The 23790-nt window shown below is 40.6% G+C and overlaps 1 protein-coding gene across 2 annotated transcripts in view; it reads left to right on the top strand.

The window, feature by feature from the left end:
- The window catches only part of NSRP1 (nuclear speckle splicing regulatory protein 1), an 81129-nt gene extending 64109 nt beyond the window's left edge, over positions 1-17020 (top strand). The window contains exons 1-5 of one of the 2 annotated variants that reach the window (XM_056819584.1): positions 7819-7960; positions 10197-10325; positions 11979-12186; positions 13476-13584; positions 15854-17020. In XM_056819584.1, the coding sequence (XP_056675562.1) occupies positions 10269-10325; positions 11979-12186; positions 13476-13584; positions 15854-16826 (1347 nt within the window). In that variant the 5' untranslated portion in view covers positions 7819-7960; positions 10197-10268 and the 3' untranslated portion in view covers positions 16827-17020. Of the gene's footprint in view, positions 1-7818; positions 7961-10196; positions 10326-11978; positions 12187-13475; positions 13585-15853 lie in introns of those variants that run through there. The other variant, XM_001369305.5, reaches the window with a different exon arrangement.
- The last annotated feature ends 6770 nt before the right edge of the window (positions 17021-23790 follow it).

Raw genomic sequence — 23790 nt, forward strand, 5'->3', positions numbered from 1 at the left:
TGAAAGATAGATGGAATTTAGACTGAAGAGAAACAGGGAAAACATTCAGGGCAGGAGAAATATCATAAGCAAAGATATAGAGGTCCATAAAGTGCTGAAATTTTGCTTTCAGCCACAGGGTACTGAATTATAAATTGTCCCAAGATAACAAGTCATGTTACAATCTTGTTAGAAAGTGGATATGTCACTACACTTACTAAAAAATGGCATATTAAGTCAGTTTGATTTATTATAAACATTAGGAAATCCTGTCTTGGTGGTTTGTAATAAAACTAGAACTATGTTTTCACTGTATACTTAGTTCAGTTTCTTTTTAGTTGTTAACTGCAGGTGCATAATTTTAAATTTACAAACAAATGTATACTCTTTATGAGTTTTTAACATTATATTTTAGGCCAGTATTTTTTTCCCACATGAATCTACATAATTTCAGTTCTAATTGATTACTTATTCAAATGTATGCTTCTCTTTTCTGATATCTCTTATAGATTCAGAGTTGAGATTACTATAATCATTTCACACATCCAAAATCTGAGAACTAGAGACCACAGTAATTACAGCAATAGTTAAAAAACATAGCACTTTAAGATTTGTAGAGCACTTTATATATTTTAACTTGAGGGGGAAAAACACAGAACTACTAAAGTAGTCAGAAATCCCAACTCTTTAATCAGGAGAGGGATAGTTCTAATACTCAACTCGTTACTCAGAGCCCAGCACCAAAACTTTTACAGGGTCCAAACCCTTGGGAGAAATCACCACTTTAGGTAATACTAGTGAACCATGGAGCTTGGGGAACTTATATACCTCTTGGAGAACTGAGTACAGGAGAATATGATTCATTAGATTTATCATGAAATCACTGAGATGATAGCTCCACCAGGAAACCTGGGGAACTTATACCTGGGAACTTATATACCTCCTGGGGAACTTATATACCTCCTGGGGAACTGAATACTGGAGAGTATGGTTGATTAGATTTACAATGACTACAAAGAAATGAGGAGTTCTAGATGGTATTATCAGGGAGAGGCTGATGCTTTACAGTAGACACAAAAGGGAAAGATTCTGCCCTTAGCTGAACCACCTGAGAAAGGACTTTGACATAATAGGAGAATCTACTTAGACAAAAGGTCATTTAACATCTAGTTGAATCTGCTAGTTCCACCTAAAGTATTTTACAGTCTAGTGTTAGTTAGAAATTTATGAAACTGATTTCCCTCTGAGAAATTCTCATGTGACAAGGTCAAACTTGATGTCTTCAGCTTTCAAGCTAACCTAGGGAGTTTTAGATTTCAAGTTGATACTTCCTAGCTGTGTGCCCCTGGGCAAGTCACTTAACCCCATTTGCACAGCATGTACCACTCTTGCCTTGGAACCAATACTTAGTATCAATTCTAAGACAGAAGGTAGGAGGGATTTTTTCTTAATCTTATAGTACTTTTATTCATGGGCCATGAGAAAGTAACAACTCTTACTTCCGTTGTGTAGGATAAATACTGTAAAATGAGGAGATTGGACTTGGTGGTCTCTAAGCCCCTCCTAACTGTAAATCTCTGATTATAAGCAATTTATTAATTGTCTATTTAGGCTGGAATTAGAGCTGAATCCAATAAAAGTTGGATCTAGAAGAATATAGAATTAAAGTTCACCATGGGAGGTCTAGTTTGGCTTGGTGGAGGACTTCCTTTCCTTCTCTCAACATCAAAGGAGTACCAGGGGAGCACTCTAGATGTTTTCCTGTCATCCCTTTCTTTCATCACATGACCTACCCATCTTCTCTTTTTGACATAGAGTTCTTAGATGACATCCTTTGCTCCTATTCTTTGTAGTTCCCTGTTGGTTAAGTTGCAAATTACTCTTTCCATTATCCTTTGTATGGTAATCATCTTTAGTTCTGCAGAGGCAGTACTATTCTAGGTTTTGCTGCCATATGTCAATACCTATAAAATGTTTCTTTTGAAAAAATAGGCCTTTCCAATTATGAGAACCTTAAGATCAATAAAAGTGTTTTGTAACTTCCTTGAAGCAATTTAGCCCACTCTCCTCACCTAACTCTGGGTCCAGCTCATTATCCTTCTGTATTGTCTACCCTTGTAAGAATTAAAATTAGATCTCAATAAATAAAAGTATTATATTTTAGGAGATTTATTAATGATCATTAGAAATAAAGGAATAAAAGGGATACAAAATAAAAAACCAACCACATGCCCATGGCTAATCAGCCTATTCAAAATCCCCATGCTTACCACCACCATCCTTGCCATGAAGCCAAAGAGGGAGGAAGTAGGGCCACCCACTCAACTTATTCCCTGCCTATAGGAAGTACAGAATGACAGGAAGTCAGTGGGCTCCTGGGAAATGTAGTTGTTTTTTTAGGTTAACATTTTCAATTATACATCCCCACCCCCATGATTAATTTTGGGGGGATAGTCTTCCCAGTTTGATTTAAGATAATCAACTTTTAAATTAACAGTAATTTGGGGATAAAAGGAAAAAAGAACAAAACCAGTTATTGCTAGGCACGTTTACAAAAAGCCAGTTAGGGGGAAGTTCCCTTTCGCATAAGAGTATACATACAAAACTGCCTTTTTTCATGGGAGCTGAACAGTTCTGATAAAAGGAATTCTTCAACATCATTGAAATCTGAATCAAAGATCCGAAATGGGATTAAATTAATTAAATTAAATTAATCCTTGTGGGATTTAAAAGGATTGTCCACAAATTTTGGAAAGCGGATGTTTAATGGACTCAAGTTCCTGAGGAGTGAATTGTCTATGGGCCTTTGAGTGTATAACACCAGCATTAGTTGTTAGCTTGGTGACTTCCTTCAATGGACAGATTTTCTCAGGGGCACTAGCAGCCTGGTTCTCATTTCCACTGCCACCTTCAGTTTCCTGAGGTGCATCTCAGTTTGCCCATTTTCTTTGCCTAAAACTAGATCTAGACCTTTTCCCTTAATGAGTTGTTCAAACACTTCCTTAATCATCTTGTCTAAGTTGTTGTCAGTGGCCGTAACCTTTTCTGCCTTAAGGGGAATCATGAATCTGAAAATTTTCTTTACTTGGAATAGTCTGCAACATAGCCATGAAGAGTACATATGCTTGTGCCAGGACTTGCTAGAGAACTAATTCATGTTGAAATGGTATTTGTAACACAGTCATTGTCAAGTTTCCTACATAATCGGTTTCCACTACCATTTGAGTCAATTTGCTATAAAGAATATGATAAACCCCAAAGCAAGCGATGGCTGCCAAAACCACCACACCAAAAACTACTTGTTTGAACATATTTACTATCTCTCCTGCCTGTGGGATTGTTGGGTACAGTCAGACTAACAGTGCCACTTGAAATAGAAAAAGGTAAACTGCTCTGATGTTTACTCTGGGGTCTGCCTACTGATCCCTACTGATGGCTGATGGATCAGTATATCTTTTTAACCTCCTCCCCCCCTTCACTGCCTCCCTTCTCCAACCCTCTCCTCCCAGTTCTTCTTGAAGCCTTTGGCTTCCCCCCCACCCCCCTTGAGTAAACTATAATGATATTCTTTTCCTTTCCTTTTTCAAGTCAAGGGGTTTATTGGGATAACAGAATGGGAAATTGAAGTGAGAGGGATGAGGATTTCCCTAAACTACAAGGGTAATTTTAGGAGGGTTTGAGAAAGTAGTCCAGTCACCAACTGTGACTCTAAGACAGTTAGGGAGATGGAGGACAACAGCTTTTAAATCTTCTTTCTTCTTCACAAAAATCAGCAAGGTCTCTCAGCTTAACCCCAGAAAGAAACAAAGTTCAAAATCTCTCTGTCAGCCTGGCTTGTCTCCTTTCTCAGCTTCAACCCCAGAGAGGAACAAAGTTCAGAGTCTCTCAGTTTCTCCTGGCCAGCTCACCTCTTAAATAGACCACCAACTCACAGCCAAGTTCCTCCTTCTTGTCAACTTCAACTGTCCAAAGCCAGAGAACCCCCAAAACTAAGTCAGCCCCACCAGGGTCTTTCAGCCAGGTTTTTCAACCTCCAGAGAGAGTGACTCCAAGTCCATTTTGGAAACTCCTTCTTTTGATTGATAGATAGGTCTTCAGCCCTGGTTCCTGCATCTTGGCTTACAAGTTCTCTCTCTCCCCATGCCTCTACCATAGCATTCAACCCCACACAGTTCAAATCAACACATCCCAAAGTTCACTCTGGATTTCTTGTGCAGCATGTTGTCTGTGTAGGCATCTTCATGGTGCCTTCTCCAAACAGTTCACTTTCTGGATTTGGAGAGGTAGGATGTTTCTTATCCTAAATCCTAAAATTACTCTCAAAAAGAATTTAAACTTTGCATTTTAGAATAACAAATCATTCCCCCCTAAAGAGGGTGTTGAAAAACACAGGGATCACTTAGGGATGCATGGCTGAGCTATGGGGTATATGAATCAATTGGCAAAGAAATCAAGAACATCAAAAATAAATCCAAATAGAAGAGAAAAATAACTTGTGGATGATATACAAAATGTAAATGTCTTATGTCTAGAAAATCTAAGTAAAGGAAAAACAAATTTATAACAGGTCCTTGAATTAGGGCCCAATTAAAATGATTTAAGCAATTATGCATTTACCCAATCGGTAGCCAGGACTACAGGAAGTTTGCCACACTATGAAAGATAGAAAAAGGACTAGATTTATAGCACCAAATGGGAGCCAGAATGGAGCCAGAATAATAGATGTTATGTATTTGATATAGTGTGTGTTACAATGATGTCCTGCATTTAACACATGTTAAACAGCCTCAACCTTAAGTCTCACACATGATCAAGTCTTTGTGCTCTTTGTGAAGTGTCATCAATCCATTAAGGATTGGTGAGGTCTCTTTTTTGACCTTCTGCTCGATTGGCATTATGCAAGTAGCTTTGTGCTTCTTTGGCACTGTGCAATGGCTCTTTTGTTCCCTTCCCTTGAAATCAGACACAATCATTAATCACAGTCCCATAATTTGCCAACATTTTTATGGTCTAAGGCTTTTTGGGTATGCATTGACATTAGGGCAAATGTATTTTAAATTTATATTACTGCAAAATCAAAAAAGTTGAAGAAAACCTCAATACTGGTGACATGTGGGGGTAGCTGGGTAGCTCAATGAATTGAGAGCCAGGCCTAGAGATGGGAGGTCCTAGATTCAAATTTGGCCTGAGACACTCCTAGCTGGTGACCCTAGGCAAGTCACTTAACCTCCATTGCCTAACCCTTACCTCTCTTCTACCTTGGTACCAATACACAGTATTGATTCCAAGATGGAAGGTAAGGGTTTTAATAAAAGGAAAAAAAATACTGGTGACATGCACTTCAAATACAAAAAGGAGAGTAAAAACAAAACTGAAATATTATATTGCATATGCAAAGAAAAACAATAATAAAAACATTTTAAAAATAAAAAATATATAGCTTACAATCATTGACACACTATGTCAGCTAAGAAAAGGTAGAATACAAAGGTTTCTCACCCCAAAATGAGATCTATTTCCTTTTCAAACTTGGCCATAAATCACTGTGAGTTTTTTATTAAGAACAATAGCATAATAGGTAATGCATATTCAAGAAATATCAAAATCCACAAAGTTATAATAGCCCATTTAATGACAATGGCAAACAAACCCACTATCATTAGGATTCACATGAGTCTACTGTATGACATTTAAAGCTAATGGATATTTGTCACAAGTTTTTCAAGTGTAGCAATCTTTAAACCTTGGCTGAGATATTTTTTTAAAGAAATCTATTACTGCCATTGTTACAAAAATGTGGCAGATGAGTCTAGAAAAGACCAAACCTCTATATTATTGATGTTGGGTCTAAAAAATGTCATCAAGTATCTAGATTATTCTGGTGGAAGGGTAGTGTAAGCTGAAGAGTTACAAATGGGAGATGCTCCCTCTTGGGAGCCATCCAGGGGTACCATGCCCTAGGAACAACTTCCCAGCTCCTCTGGTATGAGATTGTGATATGTCCCAGCTATTTTCACTTTTACAAATGTGGAGGTGGAGATATAGTTGTACTTCACTTCAGCTACTAAAATGGACCCTTTACCTCTTGTTACAAATAACTCAGAGGCAGGCAAAATGATCAGTCAGAGCTTTTGAAACAAAAATCTAAAAATCATGTCAAAAGACCCCTTAAAATCAATTTGAGATATTTAGCTCATTACATTTTTCAAAGGTGGTTAGCCAGATTGAGTCCATCCATCATCTATGTGACACTTAACAAATGTAAAATGGAAGGGGAAAAGCTGTTTTTATGGGCTTTTACAATATTTTACAATATTGTGTTCAATTGTCATAGGGGAAAGATAACAGAATATAGCTAATAGTTAAAACACAGAAGATTTAAATGATTCCATGTAACAGAATAGTATTGATCAGATTAATATATGAACTTAAAACAACAAAATTAAATCTTAAAGCAACTCGTCAGTAAAATACAATAAAATACAGAGACCTTCATGAAACAATGGAGTCTGAAAAGGCTTTAAAATTTCACCTACAGACTCTTTAAAGTTCTCTTCTCTATCCTTCTCTATCCATTCAGATTCCTATTGTCAGAACTCTGGGATCTCCCATAGTGAGGGAGACTTTCTCACTGAACATGGTTTGGAGGAATCCCAAACTGGATGAATCTTAGAGACTGGGCAGGCCCAAATAGCAAAGGGTTGTAGGGAGATGAATATCTCCCCTGAATCTTAGGCAAGATAATTGAAAGGACCAGGGTACCCAGGAATGGTAGAAAGAAAAAACATCCTAAAACTGCAAGCTGTTTGAAATAGGCATGGTACTGCTCTTTCATAGAGCATACCATGCTTGCAATTTTACTTCCTTTTTCCCCTATGAGGTAAAACACTAGTGAGCAGTTTGTTTCTTCTGCCACTTAGACAGGAAGTTAGGAGGCTAATTGTTGCCTTAGGAAAACACACCCTGGTTTTTTGCTGGCTGCCCTGAAAGTGGCTCCAAGGACTCCTAGCTTTTCGGTGAAAGCAATCAGCAGCACCTACAGAGGCAGCTACTGGGGCTGGGGGACCAGAGGGCCCGAGCAGGAGGATGAGTGATCAGGATCAAGAAGATCAGGAGCTGATGTCTGGGTCAACCCAGGAGGCTGGATCAGCAGCAACACCAGAGGCAGGAACAAGGAACACGGGCTCAAGCAGATGGATGAGAGAAGCAGCTTATCTCTTCTCCACCAAGAGTCCCTGGCTAAGTCCCTCAAACTAAAGCAGCCGGGTGGGTAGAGTTCAGCAAAATTTGGGGGGGTTGGGGGAGTGAGATGGGCAGGAGCAGGGCAACAGCTCTGGTAAAGAGTTTGGAGTTCTCTTGGAGTTTGGGGTGAGAGGGGAGCCGTGGTAAGAGAAACATGGCTTTAAATTTTTTATCTAGTCTATCTTAAAAAATTGAGAGGTTTTTTTCTCCAACTTCTGGTCGCCATCATTGTAAGAGTTAAAATTAATCTCAATAATAAAAATATATTAAAAAGATTTTACTTAAAATCATTAGAAATAAAGGAATACAAAATAAAAAAACCAACCACATGCCCATGGCTAATCAGCCTATTCAAAATCCCCATGCTTACCACCACCATCCTTGCCATGAAGCCAAAGAGGGAGAAAGTAGGACCACCCACTCAATTTATTCCCTGTCTACAGGAAATACGGAATGACAGGAAGTCAGTGGGCTCCTGGCAAATGTAGTTCTTTTTTTTTTAGGATAACATTTTCAATTATACACCCCAAATATACATTCTGTTGGACAAGCTCTATATTTGGCCTTTTCTATATGGATGGTTAGACCAAATTCCTTTGATTGATAATAGATCTGTTCTAGTAGGCTCTGTTGCAATCAACATTAATGTCTTCTACAAAGAGGAGCCTCTGGAGGACTCACTATACACAGGGAATCCCTCTTCAACCCAGTCTCTACCCTGTATCTGCAGATATTTCTGGTGAGCATACGTCTCTGTTTTATGCCTGCCCGATAGTTGTTATAGAGGACCATTGAACAGAGTTATTTCTGTTATGTCTTCCAAGAAATCTTAGATGAGCTTAATATATAGATGGGAAACATCTGGTATTAAAAACACTAAGTGTAATGCTTTTTTTCTAATGAATAATAAATACAGTGACATCTTTAGTCATCATGAGCTGATAAAGGTGTTCCATTGTTGAATATTTGTCAAAGCATGCTTGTTTCCTGGTACTACCCTCATTGAGGGTATTTCTGTACAGGTGACTCACATACAGACTGTGTATAGAAGGGAGATTAAAGTGTATAGGTCAGTAGTTATCAGATCCAAAACAGTAATTTTGTTTTTCTCCATGATTTTGTTATATTCTTTAAATATCTTGTAAATTGGTCCTTCACTGCTGTCCACAACTTTATCTTCTCCAACAGGTGTATGTGCTTGATTCAATCTACCTGTTTTTTTTCCATCTTCATTCTCTTTAGTAATGTTTCTATTTCCTCTGTAAGCATCTCAGGATCTGTGATACTAAGATCCAAGTATATTGACTTTATTCTCCTTGATGAAGAAAACTGTTGTGAAAACTTTTCCAAATGTTTTCCAATTTTTTTTGGTAGACCTTTTTCCATTCTCAACCTTGAATACTCTTAGAATAACTTTGCTTAGTTGAATATTTTGCCAGTCTTTCTTTAGACTAGTTTTACGTTCCTCATTTCTGTTTTATGAGATGATAGTGTTTATAATTGACCATCTTTATTTGTAAGACCTGTTATTGCCTTTAGCAGATTTTTTTTTTTGGCCATTAAGTCAAATGTCTGCTAAGGCAGCTTTTTGGGTTATTTTGTTCTTGTAGCAGTTGATTTAAAGTAATTTGATTTCTGGATAAAATTATTATAATTGGTATCAGTGTCATTATTGTCCCTTTTTCATTTAAAATGTTTAATAACTTGTTTAATTCAAGGTTAAATCTTCTTCATTGTATGGCTTATTTTTCCTTTCAACTAGCTATAGTTTGTTATACATTCTGATCTTAGCTCTAATGAGTTGATAGTCTGACTACGCATAGAATACTGACTCAAAATTGTTGGAAGGGAACATCTCTCTCCATTCTATTGCTTTGTTGACACCATTTCTCAATGACCACTATGTAAAACCAGGTATAGACAATCCCCTCAGAGAAAGGAAAGTAAGAGAACCAAGGAACCAAATGAGATAGGAAGCTGATTCCACAGGTACTGCCCCCCTGGGCAGCCCAGGAAAGTTGAGATACTATGGTTGGTTCCTGAGATGTGATGTGAGAGAGCTAGTGGATGGAGAAAACTGCTTATAAGGGGAGACCCAGCAGGAAGTAAGGGAGGCTGGATGAACTCTTGTAGGCGGTGAGCTTCAATCCATCGTGGTGGCCAACAGATCAGTAAACTAGTTAACTGTCTAGCTCTCTCCCCTACCTTTCCCTCTTTCTACTACTACTTTTATTTAATAAAGTTATAAAGCTTTTAATTTTAACTATTACAAAGGTAGGTAACTCATCTCTTTTGTTGACTTTTAGAATAGAGATAATTTCATTCTTTCTAATGTTCGATGCTTAACTTGTTTAGAACCTACTGATTTTTTTAGGAAGTATAATGTAGAAGCATTAAGCTTCTGTATAATCTATAAGTCTTTGGCCTCTTTTATTTCTTTCTCCCAAACCATACTTTCCCATGTATTTATTGACCCTTTCTCACCTTTTATTGAATCCACCAGGTATGGGACAATATTTTGATTGGTTTTAGAGATCTATAAGATAAGGGGATTGAACAAACTATTAATTCATGTTTCTAAGGTCCCTTTCAGCTTTAAATACAGTGATACTATATGTGGAGGAGTATAATGAAAAATGTGTTGGGTCATGGGGTCAAATCCTACCTCTGACACTTACTGTCTTTATGATCTGGGCCAGTTGTTCTTCCTCTCTTTGTCTGCAATTCTTCAACTTTAAAAGGTGAAGCTGGACAAGAATTGCTCCAAAGTCCCCCTTAGCCATAAATCTTTGATCTTGTGAGATCACTTCATTCTCCCCACATGACCAATAAAGGAGGGTAGCCACTAGGTAACGAAATCCTTGGCTGGAACACCCCATACGAGTTTGGTAAAATGTATTAGACAAAATAAGAAATAAAATTGATGTTTACCTTAGAGTTGATTTTTTAACCTTTTTCCTTCCTTTTATTAACAGACCAAACTTGAAATCCAAAAGGCCCTTGCAGAAGATGCCACTGTGTATGAATATGACAGTATTTATGATGATATGCAGCGGAAAAAGGAAGAAAATAATCCTAAATTGCTTTTAGTAAAAGACAGAAAGGTTTGTGTTTTAAAATATGGGTTTTTCTGTGTCCCAGTTCTGCTGTTTAATATTTCTTCTAGGTTTAAGGTATTCTCTATGCTTTGGTTGACGTGATCTCTGTAATCATACTCAGAATTAATAAAGTTATGTGTATTTCCATCAGAATCTTTTTTTTATTGTATTTAGTCAATTTGGAACATTATTCCTTGGTTACAAGAATCATATTCTTTCCCTCTCTCCCCTCCCCCCACGCCTTCCCATAGATGACACGAAATTCCACTGGGTTTTACATGTGTCCTTGATCAAAACCTATTTCCATTTTGTTGATGTTTGCACTAGGATGATCATTTAGAGTCTACATCCCCAATCATATCCCCCTTGACCCTCCATCAGAATCTTAATGCTAAGAATAAACTAAAAAACAATTTCTAAGAATTTTAATTCTATATACTTCCTTTTTTTTTCTGAACTCAAGTAACTAAGGTTGTCCAGCATGCTGGAGGTTCTGAGAGTAACCACTCATTTATTTCTAATAATTTATGAAAATACTGATATTTTCTCTTACATCTTGGAAGTAATCACCCCTCCTGTCTCCCAGACAATACATTTAGAAAATTTACATGAATCCTCTTTAAATTTTCTTTTTTTTTTCCTCTTTAAATTTTCTAGAGCTTGGCTATGCCCATTTTTTAAAAAAGAAGGCTTTCTGCTGCTCTCATAGACACTGGGTTCTGTAACACCACAACAACAAACCAAAAAGAGAAAGAAAAAAGAATTACAGAATTTAAAATTAATTTTAGATAGACTCTGCTTGATTTTCTATTATAAAAAGAAATTTAAAAAATTTTTAAAGAACTTGTATAAACGTGTTTATTTCTTTTTGTGGCTATATTTTCCTTTACTTTTGGTGCCCACCAATAAAGGAGTGTAGAGAAAGGCTATTAAAAATATCTCCAAGGCAGCTAAGTGACTCAATGCTTGGAGAGCAAGTCCTAAAGATGGAGATACTGGGTTTAAAATTGGCCTTAGACACTTATTGAGCAAGTCATTTAACTCCTATTGCCTAACCCTTACTACTCTTCTGCCTTGTAATCAATACTTAGTAAAGATTTTCAAAAAGAAAGATGTCGCCACTAAATATGCTACACTAGGCTTACATATTTTACACTTAATAGCATATTTCATAGAAGAAGGATCCAAAGAGATGAAGACAACACAGAAAATATGAAATTCATTCTTAGAGTAGAGGAAATAGCAATAGTCTTATATCATCACTTTCTAGGTTTGGCTTTTCTTTGAATATAGTTCTAGTACCAGCCTAAAAGAGCTATTTTTAAACTGACTCTTCTCTCTCTTTGGACTAATCATTTCTGTCCTGCTTAGGTTCAAATCCAACTTCAGACACTTCCTAACTATGTGACATTGGGCAAGTTATTGGACCCCGTTTGCCTCAGTTTCCTCTTCATAAAATGAGGAGAATAACAGCACCTGCCTCCCAGGGTTGTTATGGGAAATCCAGTAAAAGAAGAGTTGTAAGGCATTTAGCACAGTGCCTGGCATATAGTAGGCACTACATAAATGTATTGGCAATTGTTCTTATCATAATTAGATGTTAATTAGAAGTATCTTTTAATATTCCTTTAAACTATCCATGAAATGTTTTTCTTTCAGCCTAAGTATATCCACAGCCTGCTAAAAGCAGTTGAGATAAGAAAAAAGGAGCAAGAGAAAAGAATGGAAAAGAAAATCCAGAAAGAACGAGAAATGGAAAAGGGAGAATTTGATGATAAAGAGGCATTTGTGACATCTGCCTATAAAAAGAAGCTTCAAGAGAGAGCTGAGGAAGCAGAAAGAGAGAGGAGAGCCGCCGCCCTGGAAGGTGAGCTTCAAGGGCCAGGGCCAGCTGTGGAGAAATGGAGAGAGAAGGAAACCAGAGAGGGCTGCCCAGGGAGAGAGGGACTTGGCTTTGTTGCTGAATTGAATAGTCAGCAAATTTACTTTTACAATATCATGCAACATACAACTTAAAATGTTCCTTTTTTATTATGAATTTACCACTCAAAAAACTTTAGAACATGAAGAGCAGGGAAGTGGGCTGCATGAATTTCTCCGAACTTTTTCAAATATTTACCCACACCTGTGCACCCACCCACCCACCCACCCCTACACATGCTTAACAAAATAGTCCTAGATGGCTCCATTTGTGTCCTTTTGATGCTCATCCCTTCCCTTCATGCACTTTTACAAGTTTTAGTGATGTTCTTTTTTTTCTCTTTATCACTCTTCACCAGCCTCCCTTCCCTCCTCCTCCCCATGAACAAATCTTCCCTGAGAACAAATACGTCTTATCAAATCAAACCAATCAACACATTGGCCCGTCTGGTTTTGTACCTGTAATCCGTTGCCTCTGCCTCTGCAAAGAGGTGGGAGGTGTATTTCATCATTGTCTTTCAGTCATGATTCTGAGATCTTTCCAAGTTGTTTCTCTTTGTATTATTGTGATCGAATTGTTACGTTCTTTGTACACTTGGTTCTGCTTGCTTCCCTCTGTGTCATTTCATTGAATTCTCTCCATATCTACACCATCCTTCATTTCTTATGTCCCACTAAAATTCCATTATATTCATATAGCAAGTCAGCACATGCTTTGCTGAATAGTTCAACCCAGAAGAAAAAAGCATCTGTAAGAATTCATCCCGCCATGTGCTACTTGAATCTTTCCTTTCTCTTCCTCTCGAACAGAAGACAGAGTTCACAGACAGTAGAGCTCAGTGGATCTTACAGATAGTCATAGAGATCTGGATGTTGTGCCCCCCAAAAAGTACTTTTCTCACAAAAGCCCCTTAAAGTAAGGTGCAAGTATTCTTATTTTCTCCCATTTTAGAGTTGAAAACACTAAATAGTTAACTTACTACAAAGACACATGTAACATGTAACATGCAAACCTCCACGTCTTTACTCCAAGCCCAGTGTCCTTTCAGCTGCCACATCCTGTCTCTTTTCTGCATCTGTCCCCACTTAGCCCCTTGTTGGCTGTTTGTTAGTTCCTTGAGTCTCAATTTCCTTCTCTATAAAATGGGAATGCTAATATCTTTATAGACTCTTGGGCTCTTTCTGTGAGTCAGTCATTGTTATGCCATCGATCATGTATTTTTGGTTTCTGCCTAGCTCGTCTGGATGTGACCAAGCAGAAAGACCTCAGTGGATTTTATAGGCATCTTTTAAATCAAGCAGTTGGAGAAGAAGAAGTGCCTGAATGCAGCCTTCGGGAAGCTAGGTAAGCAGTGAATCCTCACAGTTTCTGAGGAGATGCTTGGGATTGTTTTTAATGGCCACCTCATGGGACTCCTTTGAAGGACAAAGCAAGTCATCTTGGTGCTCTAGCTGGGAGGGTCCTCCTGAGGCTCATAGTCCAGGTGCTCGGGCATAGCCCTGGTCAGGACATCTGCACCTTCTCTTCACTTTGAATTAAGCCTGAGAAGGGCCCCCTACCTAATCCTGTATTCACGAGGGGCAGCTGGGGCCTCAGACAGCCAGAGAGTCATTCAGATGATCTCATTGCCAGGGTCTAAGGTTTGACATCACTACATGCAAATGGAAGCAGGCAGGAAATGAGAATTCAATGAATGTGGGACCAAGCTTCTGAGTGAACATCTTTGTGCTTGTATGGAGGAGCCTGAGAAGACAATGGCTCCTTTTTGAGACTAACAATAATAAAAAATAATAATAATAACATGTCTCTGTCACACATTAACACTGTGAAGTGTTGTCTTCTAACACTCCATGAGGAGAGTAATGAGGATTATTATCATTATTCCTATTTTACCATCGAGGAAACCAGAGCTCTCAGAGATTGTGTCTGGCCTGGGATTCCACAGACAGGAAGTCTGTGAAGGTGGATTTGCACTTGGTCTCCTAACCCAAAGTTTACCCTTCTATCCAGTTAGCCATGCTATCTTTTCACAACTGCTGACCGTAGAAAGCAACCAAGAGTCAGGCCTAGAGACGGGAGGTCCTAGGTTTAAATCTGGCCTCAGACACTTCCCAGCGGTGTGACCCTGGGCAAGTCACTTGACCCCCATTGCCTAGCCCTTACCACTCTTCTGCCTTGGAGGCAATACACAGTATTGATTCCAAGATGGAAGGTGAGGGTTTTTTTTTTATTTAAAAAAAAAGAAAAAGAAAAAAGAAAGCAACCAAAACCACTTCTTTTTTTCATATGAAGGGGCAGATGTCATATTAATGCTGTGGGTCCCAGATCAGTGTTTTCAGATTTTATTTTCAAAACGTCTATAATGGGGAAAGATGCTCTTTGTGAGCAAGAATGTGATCATTGTAGAGTAGCAAACCCAGCTATTGGGATGTATATAAGAGCAATAGATGATGATACTCCTAATTGTGTAGATACAGTCAAAAGGGAGAATTTGTCATTAAATTCTCTTTAAACCAACTTGTTCTCCTAATAGGCAGCATGATTTGGAAGACCAGTGTCTAGACGAAGGCTGGAAAGCAGAGTTGATTCTTCTTGTGCCTTTTCCCCCCAGACTGTAATATCTGATTGCAGGGAAAGTGTGATTTTTAAAAAGCATATTTGGAAAGTCAAATCCTGACTGGGATTTGTACTACATTCTGACTTTCCTACGAGTTTCATCCAGAAATAGATCTGAGGCCAACTGAGCAATCCCACACTGATTTATGTAATACAACTTCTCCAAACATTATAATAGTATTGCAAACTACCAGCAAGTCTTTCATGCAGCTTCTCTGCCAGCTATTCCTGGAGAACCACAAACTGTTACTGTATCAGTGTGATTAGTAAAAATGAACTTGTGGGAATGTAAATGAACCCACCACACTTATCAGCTGTGAAAATATAAAACATTTAAATTATTTTAGTTTCGTTCAGTTGTAATATCAGTACATAACTTGCACCATACATTTCCTGCTTTGTTCTAATAAATACTGAGCTCTTTGTCAGGAAGTTGATGTCACTGTACCCACAAGGACAGTGAACTTAGCAAGGGATACAGCATAATGACCAGGATATGGGATCTTGCCTTGTTGTGGCAAAAAACTTATTTTCATGTGATTTTTTTTTGTTACTGATAGTAAATTCCATTTTTTAGACTTAATTCTACTTAACAGCCTTCTTCCACCAAATCTGATGCAGACCCATGCTCCGAAATTTCTTCTTGAAGCTCATGGAATAATAACTAGAACCCAAAACTTTTCCAGATTAGTCTTTTTATTTCAGTGCCTTACAAAAAACTGAGGACTAGACAATCTGTGTATAGCAGCCCATACATAGAAGGACCATTCCTCCTCCTTTAGCTTAATAAGTGTTGACAGCTCAGTAGAGTGGGTGCTGTTGCCTTGCAGATGTTAACCCATGAGACGGCTTTCAGCCCCTCTAACTCACATTTGCAGAGACAGGAAGTCTAAGGAGTTCTTCAGGGGAATGATTCCAAGATTGAGAAAAATTGTATGAACCCTTCACTTCTTCTGAAGCTGACAGTGTGATTTTATAACTATTCTTTTTTCTAAAGTTCTAGGATAAAAGAGGAGAAGCCACGGGGTTATTCTGATGAATTAAATCCAGACCACAGAGTCCCAGCCAATAGAGTTGTACCCAAAACCAGAGTGAAAGACGAAAACCCTGATGCAGACAGTGACCTTGATGTGGACAGCAGTGAAGATGATGATAAAACTGAAGACAAGAGTCGATGGAGCCACAGGAAGGAGAGCGGCCACCAGAGTGAAAGGAGCCAGGCCCACTCCAGCTCCTCGGGGGAGGACAGAGGCCACCAGAGCCGGAGCCACACCAAGAGCTCCAGGACGGTGACAAGGGAGAGAGGTGACCAGCATCAGGACCGCAGCCATGAGAGCCACATCAGGGAGCCAGACAGACGTCCTGAAAGTGGTCACCATAAAGAAAAACCAGATCAGCACAGGTCCAGGGAAGACAGCAATAAAGACCACGTCCACAAGAGGCGAGAACAGGAAGATCGAGAGAGAAGAGAGAGGAGGATGGACCGAGAGCACAGGCAGGAAGAGGAGAGGGAGAAGCAGCCCTCCAAGGGACGAGAAAGGGCCAGGCTGAGAAACAGCGAAGAGCCGCGTGATGAGGCGAGGGGGGAGACCAGGGACAGGAGCAAAGGCCATGCCGAGGGGAAGAGAAATGGGCAGGAGAAATGCAGAGAGAAGGAGCCAAGCACCAGACCTTTGGAGCAGGCTCAAGAGAGGGAAGGAAGCTGCTCTGGTTCTGGGGCACAGGACAGGCTGGGTGGGGAGGAAGGCTCCAGCAGGGGGGGAGCCTCGGAGAGGGCCCCCAGCCCCAAAGGATCACAAGAGTCAAAACGCCAGCCAGAGGTGGGAGGAGAGGAGAAGCCTCCCGAGACACTGAGCAAGTTTGCAAAGCGCAGCAACAAAGAGACTGTCATGTCAGCAAGAGACCGGTACCTGGCCAGGCAGATGGCTCGGGTCAGTGCCAAAACCTACATAGAGAAAGAAGAGGACTGAGGGTTGCCCGAAGGCAGCAGCTGCTTGGCTGGAAGAGAGCAAGAAGGGGTGTTTTTTTTTTATTTTAGTGTTTTTTTTTTTATTTTAGTGTTGGAGGTGGGGAGGAGACTTACACATGTTTCTAGCACCTTGTAATTTAATGTAAATAAAAATATCCTTGTGTTCAGTTTTAAGTAAAAAATTGACTTCTCTGGCTTTTATACATTTGGCCAAATACTCACAATATTTGGCAGCCATTGTGGGCTGTGTGCAAGTGACCACAGGAGGTGGGTGTCTTTTTGGCCAGCGATTCTGGCCAGCTCATATTGTTGACCCAGGATTTGCCGGAACGTCTCTGTGTCTTTATATGCTGGGCAGTGGATAGCCAGCCATCACTGAAAGGAAGGAAAATCTTGTTTCAAACAGGAGCCAGCTTACTAGTGCCACAGGTGCTTTTCCTTTTACAAACAGACCAGGTGTCGACTTAGGCAGCTATGAAATGCGAAGGGAGACGCCAGATGCTTTGCATGTGGGAACCATGAGCGGTCCAGGCACAGCATACGCCTTGTGTCGGGATCAGAGAACTGGGCTGTCCTGGTACCCTGATTTGCGCACATGCTCACTGGCCGCTGTCATTCAAGCACTGGGATGCCCTATTAAAGGCTACATGGTGGGGGTAGAAATATGTCCTGGGCTTTGACATTCTCCAGAAGATAAGCTTATTCCTTTACTGGCTAACCGGGGGCTCTGGGCAGAGCACTCAGCTCCTCCCAGCCTCTGTTTATTATAAAGGTGGAGAGAATGCTACCAGCCCTCCTAACCTAGAGGGTCATTATAGGAGTAGAAGGCCTAATGTGTACAAACAGGAGTCAAAACCTGAAGTACCACATAAACATAACTCGATGTAGTTAACTATTACAGACCCCATCTTAAGGCTAAGGAAACTGGCTGGCCAAAGCAAGGCAACAACTTGACCGAGGTCACATAGCTGGTCAGTGAGCTCCAAACTCTTAAGCTCCAGCTCGTTCTGCTGTACTTTGCTGCCTCCTGATAGGACAGAAGGTCCTTGTTAGTGACTGTGATCTTGACAAGATTCTTCAGGATAATTTATGGGAATGAATGTGTGCCAGGCACTGTACCAAGTGTTAGGGATACAGAAAGGCAAAAGACAGCCCCTGCCCCCAAGGAGCTCATGATCCAATGGGAGATGACATGCAAACAAATAATGTATAAAATGCTCGTGCTAGGCAGGGTGAATAGGAAACAGTTAAAAGAGGGAAGGCATTAGAGTTAGGAGGAGTTGGGGAGACTTTCTATAGAAAGTAGGATTTTAGTTGGGACTTAGAGGAAGCCAGGGTTCAGAGAGGAGAGTGTTCTAGGCATGAGAGACAGCCAAAGAAGGTGCTGGGAACTGAGAGGCAGGAATGGTCAGGAGGCCCCTGTGGCCCCAGCCTGAAGAGGATACAGCAGGTAGCAAGGTGTAAGAACCCTGCAAAGGTACAGGGAGACAGTTAGGAAAGGCTTTGAATGTCAAACAGGACACTTTAGATTGGATTCTGGTGGAGTTTATTGAATGGGGGTATGAGCAGACCTACAGTTTAGAAAAATCACTTGAGTGGCTCAGAGGTTGGACTGGAGTGGGGAAAGTTGGTGACAGTCACTAAAGGGTTTTTTTTTTAAAAATAAATGAGGTTCTTTTAATTCCGGGGTGCCAACTATATATATATGATAAAAGAAGAAAGTTTGTACCCTGAGGGAAGCTTAGACTTTGGGTATGGAAAGGGGGGAAGAGAGGAGGACCCCCTTCTCAAAGTGGGGTTCAGGGGAGATAGCAGATGTAACGAGTTGGCTCAGAGAGAGGAGAGGGGGTTTGAAGATTTTCCCCCTTCTGCCTTCCCTCAGCTAAAGTTGCTCTCCCCAATTCACTCTTGTCCCTCTTGTCCTCCCTCCACTACCCGAGACCAAAGGGTTTCCCCTTGATCTGTTCACTCACACAGCTTAGGGAACAGATAACTTTTAATGTCAACTCAATCAGGTAATACAAAAGGAAATAATGGTCAGGGAAGAATAGGAAAAGGGGGTCCCTGTTTTTCCTCCTTCCTCAAGTTTGGGGTGAATTCAGGCCTTGGCAGCCTGAACCCTTGAGAGAAAGTCAAGTTGACTCACCCCTGGGCAACAGGAGCTGAGGTTAAGTCTGCTCAGATTTCTCTTCAGAAGTCCCTTCAATTGGGAAGTGTTGGAGGGAAGGATTTTTCCAATTACCAGCAGGAAAAATGGGTAACCCTCAGGAGAAAGTCTTTTTCCCAACTTCTCTCTTCAGTGTCTCAAGACCGAGAGACCCTCACTGCTCTCCCAACCAGTCTTCTCCTCTGGATTTGTTATATTTAAAATAGTTGGAAGGCCATCAACTGTGACAGTTAAAAGAGTTGGGGTCATAAACTGTAGTGAGTAAAATAGTGGAAGATATAAATTATGCTAGATATAAGAGTGGGTGAGTAGATTTGACCGCAGAAAATATGTTTCACTACAGTGTCTTGGTTTTTAAATCAAATATAAGGTGGTTGCCAGGGAAATATTCCCAATTATTCAAATACCCAAGTCAACTGGGTTTTATAGAGATTTTAATTAATACAAATGTGGAATTAAAGAAAAGAGAGAAAGAGAGAAAAAGGAAATAAGTATGAAGGGCCTTAAGCCAACATGGCCTAGACCTGAGTCTTAAGAGAGAGAGATCAGTCAGTCAGTCTTTTATCACTCACCACAAGGTCTGTCTAAGCAAGGATTCTAGTGACACCAGGCCAGCTCCATCTCAGCTGACTTCACCAGAGAGAGTTCCAGCCAGAGTCCTCCTCAAAGAGAGATCCAGCCAGAGACTGTTTCAAAGGGCCTCTCTCCAGAGCCTCCAGAGGGACAGAGTCCCCTCAGAGGAGCTCCAGCGAGACCTCCCTAGAGATTGTCCTCCAAGAGCTTCCCTTCTCCAGAGCCTCTCTCAAGAGATTCTTCCCAAGTGGTCCTCATCAGAGATCCTCCAAAAGGATTCTCATAAGAGACTTCTCCAAAAGGATTGTCCTTCAAGAGATTCTGCTTTTTCTTATATAGGGGGTTTTCTCCTATGTCACCTCCCCTAAGTCCTTACATCTACCAATCACAGTAGACGTTTTCCAAAGGACAACCCATTCTAAAAACACTGCTGGGTCGACTTAATCCCTTTAGTAAGTTTGAATCAGAAAAAACACTGCTGGGTCGACTAATCCCCTCAGTAAGTCTGAACCAGAGAAAACACAGCTGAGTCGACTAATCCCCTCAAGAGAAAACCTCCAAGTAAGTTTTCACCTCTTTGCTCCTGGCAAGTTTACAAGTTGCCCGACCTTTATAGGTACCTAGCATCCCATTGTATCAATTCTAAAAACAGGCCTGGCTCAAAGAACTCCCTGCCTCATCATAAGCATGGGTCCAAGTACTTTCATTGTTTAGCAAGGAGTTTTCTCCCCTAAAGCAATCTTAAGTACAGGTGGAGTAGAGGTCCTCCCATTTCTGATCCTGGCGAGTTCTCACAGTCAAAATGGGGAATGTTCCCAGTAGGGAATTGTTCCAATTGAGAATTCCCCAATGGAGAAATTTTTAACATTCACAAGTCTGAGAAATTTCAAGATTTGCAGATTCCACTCCTGGGGCCCCTCCCCTGTCGAGGTCATCAATTTCATACTCTTCAGCCTGGCCCTTTTTCTCTAGTGCCAGCGTCTGTCACAGCCTTGAGGCAGGCAGACCCACCAGCACTAGACTATTGCAGTGGTCCAGGTGGGAGGTGATGTGGGCAGATTCAAGAGATGCTGCAAAGGTGAAATTGAGAAGGCTCAGTAACCGTGTGGATGTGAGACAGGGAGACGGCAGCATCCCCAATGACTGCTAGCCGGTGAGCCAGAGGGACTAGGGATGGTGTTGCCCTATACAGTAATGGGAAAGATAGGAGAGGGGTGGCTTTAGGGAGAAAGAATGAACTTGGTTTTGGACATGTTGAATTTAAAATGTTTACTGGACATCCACCTCGAGACATCAGTTGGCAAAGTGAGGCTGGAGGTCATCAGAGAGACTGTGGGATTTGAGAATCATCCGCATGGAGATCTAAGGCCATAGGAACTGATGAAATCACCCAATGAAGTTGTGCAGAGGAAGAAAAGAGGGCCCAGAACAGAATCCTGAGGAACACCCGTGGATAAAGGGCGTGATCTGGAGAAGGAGAAGGGTCCAGCAAAGGATCAAGAACTGGGGGGGGGGGGGGGGGGGACCTGAACCAAGAAGGAGAGGGGAATCAGCAGTGTCAACGGCTACAGAGAATGAGGATCAAGGAAAGACCGTTGGATTTGGCAGCTAAGAAATCAGTAATTTTGGAGAGAGCCTGTTTCAGTGCTGTAATAAGGTCAGACACCAGATTCAAAGGGTTTCAGGAAAGAATGGGAGGGGATGAAGTGGAGGTATTTTTTGTAGACGGCCTTTTTTGAGTCTAGATACGAAGGGCACAGGAGGTATAAGACCATAGTAGTGAGGAAAGACCTGAGTCGGGTTTTCAGGACATGATTTTTGGAGGCAGTATTAAATGTGTCAGGAGAGAGGGGGAGATTAAAGAGAGGTGAAAGAGCGGGGATGATAGAGGGAGCAATCTGATGGAGGAGATGGGATGGAATAAGCAGAGGAGCAAAGCCATTGCATGTGAGAGAGTTGAGGGTAAGAGGGTGGCAAAAGGCACCTGGATGAGAGGAGAAAAGGGACTTTAGGGTGAATGGCTTCTACTTTTTTTTCTGTAAAATATGAGGCAAGGTTCTCAGATGAGAGAAGGGGGGAGCCATGGGAAGTTTGAAGAAGGATGAAAAGATGTGGAAGGACTGCTGTGGGCAATATAGGAGGATTGCTAAGCATCAGTGAAGGCCCAGTTGAGATTGTGTAACACATTTGTAGTAGACCCAGGCAGAATGGTTCAATGATTTTCTCCGTCTTCATTTCACCATTGCTCATCGGAATAGAGGCAGCAAATGGTGGGAGTGATCCTAGACTGAGGCTTGTCTGAGCATAATCAGTGAAAGAAGGGGCCCAAGGGTTCAGGAGAGGAGGACAGTGTAGAGTTGGACTTGTTCACCTGGGGTTAAAAAGGGGAGAAGAAGAGAGAGACTGGCTCAGGGAGATGGCCTGGGAGAGACCTGAGGGATGGAGGGATGGAAGGTCATGGCAAGGATGAAAAGTAGGGAGAAGAGAAAAACTAACAGATGGACAAAGGGATTCGGGAATTTCTGATCATGGAGGGCAGTGCATTTGTAGGTGACTGGCAAGATCAAAGGTATGACCATCTTGTACACTATAGTTGAATCTTGACATTTTAGATTAAAATGTCATTTAAGTATTCTTCTCCCTGCCTGCCTGCCCTTTCCCCTGTAGTTTTGGGAATACTCCTTTGATTATTACTAACCCAATTGTGAAATTAGCATTAAATTACCATTTAACCCTTTTTGCCTCTATTTCCTCATCTGTAAAATGAGCTGGAGAAGATTCTTTGCCAAGAGGTCACAAAGGATTGGATGTGACTGAGTCGACCAAGCAACAAAAGTAAAGGGTATAATAAGCTCAATCAGATTGAACCAACAAAATAGTCCATATGTTCATGATGACTTGCCCTCAGACAGAAACTCATTGGGAGTAGCAGGGGACAGGGATGAGAACTAGGGCTGCAACGGGTTACTCTGAAGTTTCTGAACTCCAGCGTACAACACTTGCCAGGTTAGCTCATTCCTTTGCTTTTGAACAGCTTTAGTTGAAGTCCTTTCACTAGGATAATGGCTTTCAGCTGTAGAGAAAACACGAGCAGCAACTAAAAAGCCCCAGCCTAGGAACAGTCCTTTTTGCATTAAATGTGGCAGTCTCTGGTCCATGATTGGGCTTGGGGAGCAGGGGGGCCTGATAAGACTAGCTCCGTAGCACCCTATTACACAAGATGGTTAGAAGGTTTGCAGTGAATGCAGTACTGCTCCCAGATGGTAAGCCTCATGAGGGCAAGGACTGTGTCTTACACTTCTCTCTTAGAATGAATGTACCGGCCGGTTACTATGCACAGAACAGTAGATAATGTGCCCTCTGCTAGAAAGAAAAACATTACTTTTTTTTTTTCAGTTAAACATATCCCAGAACCAAGTCGAATTACATTTTGAATTTCCCAGGCTTCCACCTGATGTACCAAGACGGCACATTAACGATGGGTAATTGGTTTTGTGTTTTTGAGGAAAATGTTAGCCTCTTTGTTTTAAAAGAATAGCATATTAGTCTCCAAATAGGTATATGTGTACGCAAGATGTAGTACTTGGATCTCTGAATCCCCTGGATCTCCTAGTACTTTTCTCCTTTTAATTAAAAAAAAAAAGAAAAAGAAAAGGAAGCAGCTATGTATCCATGAAAGATGTTAAATAGAATTTTAAAGTTCCTTAATCTGGATTTTATGGAGCATTTGTCACAGCGAACAGAACCTGACTCTGAAGTTTAAGAACCTGAGTTCTTTTTTTTTTTTTGAAATTCAATAGCTTGTATTTCTTTTTTAATAATTACACTTTTCTCATGAATATAATTATCAATTATCACAAACATTTCAACATAAAAAGAAAATTGCATAAGAAATTGAACTTTTAAGAACCTGAGTTCTAATCCCACCTGGGACTTTTAACGACTTGTGTGACCTAGGACTCATCATTTAACCTTTTCTAGACCTCAGTTTCTTTATATGTAAAATGAGAGTAAGGGAAATAGATAGGCTATGAGGTACCTTCCAAGTCTGTATTTATGATCCTATGTTCTAGGCTCTGTGGAAGATCTAAAAATGAGTAAGATACATCCCTGCCCTCAAGAAGTTTATAGTCTAGTAAGAGAGGAAAGGCACGTATTCAGATAGGATCCCTTACTGATATGTATTCAAATGGAATGTTCCCAACTAAGGTGTTTTTTTAACCCT

The sequence above is a fragment of the Monodelphis domestica genome, chromosome 2 (assembly GCF_027887165.1).
Source record: "Monodelphis domestica isolate mMonDom1 chromosome 2, mMonDom1.pri, whole genome shotgun sequence".
Classification (NCBI taxonomy): domain Eukaryota; kingdom Metazoa; phylum Chordata; class Mammalia; order Didelphimorphia; family Didelphidae; genus Monodelphis; species Monodelphis domestica.